Source organism: Desmodus rotundus, chromosome 9 (assembly GCF_022682495.2).
Source record: "Desmodus rotundus isolate HL8 chromosome 9, HLdesRot8A.1, whole genome shotgun sequence".
NCBI classification, from domain to species: Eukaryota; Metazoa; Chordata; class Mammalia; order Chiroptera; family Phyllostomidae; genus Desmodus; species Desmodus rotundus.
This window is the reverse complement of record NC_071395.1, coordinates 56920411-56927033: the sequence shown is the minus strand read 5'-3', so window position 1 is coordinate 56927033 and position 6623 is coordinate 56920411. Positions and strand designations below refer to the sequence as shown.

The window sequence follows — 6623 nt, the reverse complement described above, 5'->3', positions numbered from 1 at the left end:
TGAACAGTAAAAATGACAGCAAACTCACAGTTATTAACAACCACACCTAAAACCAAAACAAAAGAAAACTAAGCAAACAACTAGAACAGGAACAGAACCACAGAAATGGAGGTTACATGGAGGGTTATCAACAGGGGGTGGGAGGGGGAGAGAGGGGGGAAAGGTACAGAGAATAAGTAGCAGAAATGGTAGGTAGAAAATAGACAGGGGGAGGGTAAGAATAGTATAGGAAATGTAGAAGCCAAAGAACTTGTAAGTATGACCCATGGTCATGAACTATAGTTGGGGGAATGTGGGAAGGAGAGAGTGGGCATGATGGAGTGGAGTGAAGGGGGGGAAATGGGACAACTGTAATAGCATAATCAATAAATATATTTAAAAAAAGAAAGAAAGAAATAGGGTTCCTAACTCACTGCCCTTAAAATAGTAAAATCATATGGAATTATCTGGTGGTCCCAATATAATCAAAAGGGTCCTTTAAATGTGAAAGAGGAAGCAGAAGGGTCAGAATTTGAGCAAGGCAAAGTGGGAAAGATTCATGTAGGTGGTGGTTTTGAAGCTGGAGAAAGGGGCCACCAGCCAAGAAGTGCAGACAGCCTTTGGAAGCTTGGAAAAGCAAGAAAACAGGTAGTCCCCTAGAACCTCCGGAAAGGAATGCAGCCCTGCCAACAGCTTGATTTAAGCCCAATTTCATCTTGGGTCTGACTTCCAGAACTGTTAAGATAATAAGTTTGGATTGCTTCAAGCCAGCAAGGTTGTGGTAATTTGTTACAGTATCAATCAAAAATGAATACACACACCTGAAGTAATGTCTTTTCAATATATATATGGACAAAATAATAAAACTTTGCTGAAGGACACTTTAAAGGTACCTGAATAAATACCTGCTTCATGCATGAATGAGTAGATAGACGGATATATACACGCACATGTATATTCCCAACCAAAATTACAAACTGATTCAAAACTGTATCTGGGAAATAAAATGCACAGTAGTAGAAACATTGAGAGAAGACAATGTCCTAGTGTTTGTCAGCCATACTATTGAACTGTAGTAATTGAAACAAAGGCAAAAGAATATACAATAAGTTCAATGGAAAGTATCATGCAGTGTGTGACTTTATTAAGAGGATGGCATAGAGGCTAAATGTAGGCACTGAGACTATCAATAGGAGATGGTCTATAGCCTATGGAGGGATGGGCCTTAAAGGAGAAGGGGGTCTCAGAATCTCAGTATCTGAAAAACCTCAGTTCCTGTGGGGGGGGAAAAAACAACAAACAAGTGTGTGGGGCCAGAAAAGGGCTAGCAGAGTGCATACCCAAATTGCTTGATCACTGGGGACCGTTGAGGGGCATGGGTTGGGTAGGGGACAGAGTCTCTCTGAGGCCTGGGCACAGCCCTGAGGGCTTCTCACAGATCCAGAAGAGTTCTGCGCTACATTTCTTATCATTCCAGCCATCACTGTACAATTCCACACAATCTTCATCTCCTTGACTGTTAGGTTCCCCTTGTTTCCAGAAGCTGTGAACACCATCAGAAACATGAGTCCCCTCCCCAACCCAGGGCTCACCCCCAAACCCACTAGTCCATGGCTTTTGGCAGCAAATTTCCAAGAACCAGCCAGAGGGTAGTGAATTCAGAGGCAGGATTTTCAAAATGTGGGTTCAAACACCACCTCCCTCAATCAGCTCTGGCAAAGTGAAAATAAAGATTCCTGGGCCTGTACCTAGACTTAGAGAGTCAGAATCACCACCCCCACCCCGCCACCCCACCACAGGTGGATGCAGGACTCTGCGTCTCAACTCACTTTCTCAGGTGATGCTTTTCAATCCCAGAGTCTGAGCACCCCTGGTTTGGGGTGCAAGTCTCTTCCCTACCCTTCCCCTCCCAGGCCATTGTTGCTGGGAGGTCACCTGAGAAGAAGGGGACTGTTGTCCACCCATTGCCAGGACCCTTCATTGTGGTGGTCAGTGAGGCCAATCCAAGCAGGCTTATCATTTCTGGTATTCCAAAATTGCAGGAATTTCTGGAGGAAGGGGAGATATCAGGAGGAAGATTTGTGAAGGCCTCCCATTCTAGGTCTACCCACATTCCTGTGGTCCCCTGCCTCCCACAGAAGCCTTTCTGTGGTCTAGCCTGTAGTCCCTACATAAGTTGTATGTGTTCACTTGTGCATTAATGCTGTGAATGTGTGGGAATGTGTCAGCTTATGTCTCAGTCCACTTATGTGACAAAGGAAGGATTACTCTGAGTTTCCTTTCTTTCCATACATGGGCTCCTCTCATAGGACATTTCTCAGTCCATCATGATTCCTCATCCAGGAAGCCTTCCTCAACTGCATCTCCCCCTGCACCTCCATCTCTCAGAGAACAAAGGAGGGCATCAGGAGGCTTTTTGTTGACCAGTTGCCTGGCCCAGCCCCAGACAGGAACCAGGCCCAGTATACCTGCTCCTCAGCATTGTTGACAACCACCAGCTGGGCATTCATATCCTGACAGTCGGAGACAGAAGCTTTCCAGGTTCTTCGGGTCTGGGAGAAGGCATAGCAGTTTCCCTGGAAGAAGTCCCAGTTCCAGGGGCAGGGACGGCACAGGCCAGCTGGGGAGCAGGGGTAGGGTTGGGTCCAGCAGCTGGGAGATGGGCCAGTAGGCTTCCAGGCCCCCAACACCATCATCATATCTGTGGTCAGGCCCCTTTGTGCAGCTGTCAGCTCAGTCCCCAAGAAAGCCATGAGAAAGTTCCCATACCCGCCCTGCCGATTCTGGACTGGCAGCCATGGAAGGTGAGCCTCAGGGCCATCTGTGACCCCACAACTCCTTCCTTGGTGTCTGAACCTTACTTAAAGTGGCGTTCATCCAGGCCAGCTGCTGGTGGATCTCCTCCAGATCTGATTTCATTGGCTCCTGCAGAACAACCCCTGGAAGAAGACTTCAATTACTTATTAAGCACCTACTGTGTGTTTGATGCAGAGAGGGCCTCATCTCTGCCTCTCACAGTGACCATGGCAGCCCATTATACAAAGGAGAAAACAGCCTTAGGAGCAACTTGCCTGACATTGGGGACCCCCAGGACCTCACACAGGGATCCAGTCCCCTCCTCCACTTTACCTGCCCTCTTTACCCCACAGCAGTGGCTCGTCCAAGGTCACACAACTCAGAGCCCTCTCTCCCACTGCAGAACCCAGCCTCCAACCTCACCCGGGCTGCGGCTCCCCTGATGCTCCATCTCTCTTGGCAAGGATTGTTGGATCCTGGAGACTACAACAGAGCAGAGAGTTCCCCCTTTATGCATGCCCACTGTATGCCTGACCCTGCACCCAGTTCAGTTGCAAGGTCTCTGAGAACCCAGCCCACCCCACAAACCCACCAGGAAGAAGATGAGCTGCATTTCACAGATGAGGAGACAGACTCAGAGAGGTAGTAATCAGCCCACAGTCACACAGGAGGTGACAGCGTCCCGACATCCCTGCCCTAGTGGTTCTGAGGACAAAGGGCAAAGACCATCCCAGAAAAAAAAACCCAAGGGACTCAGGAATCGAGGCCCCAACCCCTGACTCACCTTGAACCAGGGTGATCAGCATGAGCATGAAGAGACCCAAAGAGATGAGAAGCAGCATCAGAAGCAGAGGGGCCCGGGTCAGACATCCTGCAGGATGGGCAGAGCTAGGGGCTAGAGACAGACCCCGCCCCACCCACCCATGCCGGAGGGGGCCACCCAGCTGCCCCCTTCCCCAAGTGCCTGCTCCTGAACCACCCACCCCAGTACCTGGCAAGCTTCTTAATATCCTGGGTAGCCCAGGGTCTTTCTCAGCTGATCTCTTGCTTTGGAATACCTCCCTCTCCTCTAAACAGGACAGAATACATTTAGCTGAACTTTCAAAGCCTGCTGAGCCCTGCTGGAGACCAGACCCTCTCCCCTCCTTGCAGGCTGGAGGCCAGACCTGGAACCCTCAGGACCCTGGAGCCCTGCCCTCCCCACCATCATGCCAGAAAGGGGGCTCAGCCTCATCAAGGCCATCTGGCTCCTTGGGGACACAGATCTCCGCCATTCTCTTCCCCTGCCCGTTCTGTCCCACTCTGCTCTAGCCTGTGGTTTTTATAGCGTCATGTATTGTTCTCAGCAGCCCCTCCTCAGGTCTGTTCTTCCACAACTCAGGAAGAAGAACAAGGAACCTACATGGGGACACCACTTCCTCTCAAGAAAATTGGGGGTAGAAATGAAATGCCTGACACAGCTATGAGAGAAGTCAGTCATTTGCAGGGAGGGAGGGGGGAGGGAGGGGACAGAAGCTTTGCACTGAACACTGGTGCCAGAAAGCACTGCTCCAATTCCTACCCAGTCCTGGAACCTTCAGCTCCACCTTATCAGAACCTCAGTTTCCTCAGCAGTAACATGGAACAATTACTCTGCCTCTGACTGTTATTGTGAGGTCTAATACAGAGCACTATTAATGGGTATGAATTTCCTACCCCAATGATAAATACTCAGTAGTAATAGCACTTAGCCCATGTGCCCCCAGCACCCTGTGCTGTGCGTTCTCCCTCACTGCAACAAATAAAACACTACAGGTGTGCTCCTGGTGGTCTTTGGCTGAGGAGCATTAATTCTCACAATAGACCTATGAAAAAGGTACGGTTATTATCCTGCTTCACAAATGAGGAAACAGAAACAGAGAGGACAAGCAACTGTCTGAGGTCACACAGCTTTTAAGTGATGGGGCTGGGAATTAGACCTCAGGCAGGGAGACCCCTGAGTCGCTGCTTAACCACTGCACTAAGCAGTACCCTTTCCCCTGTTGCAAATACTAAGTACTTTGTAGAGAGTCACTTTGAAACTAGCGTATCAAGCTTTGGATTTATTTATGTATGAACTCCTAGTTTCCTATCTGATTCAATAAATTTTATGTTACTTACTGTCTTTAATTTTAATCTAAAGTGAATCTGTGTACAACAGTGGGGCAAAGGGGAAATGGCCACCTTAAGGAGAAATCTTCAGACAGAAGAATGAAGTAGTATTCTTTAGCTACAAGAAGATTGGGCTGGAGCAGCACAGATGACCTAGAAATCTGGGCAAATTATTCTTTACTACCAGACTCCTGTTACAGTGCTTTTTTTGTAGTATAACTTACATACTAGTGATTGACAAGACAAAGGGATAAAGAACGAAATAGTGCCAGGAGCACACTTCCTAATGGTTTTGTGACAGGTGATTGCTTAAACCAGTAATGTCACCAGCTTGATATATATCTTGGTTGTCATGCCACTGTGGCTGTTACTAACAAAAAAAAAATTATGGCTACATATTAAGGAACACAGATAATCATCAACCAGAAGTCTTTGATATGCTTGCTAAGGACAGTGAAGTTGGTCACAGCATGAAACTTAAAAATGAAATGAAATCTGGACACAGAGATGAAGTTGGTTTGGTTCACATCTACATCTACACACTCTATGGACAGCATATTAGATCACTTGTTATTTTATTTTTTAATTATATTTTATTGATTATGCTATTACAGTTGTCCTGATTTTTCCCACTTTGCTCCACTCCACCCAGCATCCCCCACTCCCTCAGACAATCACCACATCATTGTTCATGAATATGGGTCATGCATATATGTTCTTTGGCTACTCCATCTCCTATGCTGTACTTAACATCCCCATGGCTATTCTTTAACTACCTATTTGTACTTCTTTTTTTTAGATTTTATGTATTTATTTTTAGACAGAGGGGAAAGTAGGGAAAGAGGGAGAAAAACATCAATGTGTGGTTGCCTCTCGTGCACCCCCTACTGGGGACCTGGCCCACAACTCAGGCATGTTCCCTGACTGGGAATCAAACTGATGACCCTTTGGTTCGCAGGCCAGTGCTCAATCCACTGAGCTACACCAGCCAGGGTAACCTAATTGTACTTCTTAATCCCCTCACCTCTTTACCCATCCCCATACACCCCCCTCTTACCTCTACCATCAAAATGTTTTCTGTATCCATGATTCTGTCTCTGTCCTTCCTGTTTGCTTAGTTCATTTTTTAGGTTCATCTGTTGATAGATATGTATTTATTGCCATTTTATTGTTCATAGTTTTAATCATTTTTTTCTTAAATAAGTCCCTTTAACATTTCATATAATAATGGTTTGGTAATGATGAACTCTTTTAGTTTTTTCTTGTCTGGGAAGCTCTTCATCTGCTCTTCCATTCTAAATGATACCTTTGCTGGGTAAAGCAATCTTGCTTGTAGGTCCCTACTTTTCATGACTTTGAATATTTCTTGCCAATCCCTTCTAGCCTGCAAAGTTTCTTTTGAGAAATCAGCTGACAGTCTTTTGGGAACTCCTCTGCAGGCAACTAACTTCTTTTCTCTTGTTGCTTTTAAGATTCTGTCTTTATCTTTAACTTTGACACTTTAATTATGATTTGTCTTGGAGTGTACCTCTTTGCATCCATCTTGTTTGGGACTCTCTGTGCTTCCTGGTCTTGCATGTCTATTTCCTTCACCAAATTAGTGAAGTTTTCTTTCATTATTTTTTCAGATAGATTTCCAATTTCTTGCTCTTTCTCTTTTCCTCCTGGCATCCCTATGATGTAAATGTTGGACCTCTTGAAGTTGTCCCAGAAGCTAT

General features: G+C 46.2%; 1 protein-coding gene across 1 annotated transcript; it reads right to left on the bottom strand.

Annotated features, from left to right (window-relative positions):
• Nucleotides 1-1101: 1101 nt before the first annotated feature.
• LOC112304984 (CD209 antigen-like protein C) lies at nt 1102-4136 on the bottom strand. The gene is made up of 8 exons (XM_024560655.3): nt 3980-4136; nt 3767-3844; nt 3560-3646; nt 3199-3258; nt 2841-2918; nt 2448-2599; nt 1915-2027; nt 1102-1522 (listed from the first exon to the last, which is right to left on the bottom strand). The coding sequence occupies exons 1-8, from the start codon at nt 4047-4049 to the stop codon at nt 1333-1335; spliced, it is 828 nt and encodes a 275-aa protein (XP_024416423.1). The 5' UTR covers nt 4050-4136; the 3' UTR covers nt 1102-1332.
• Nucleotides 4137-6623: the final 2487 nt, after the last annotated feature.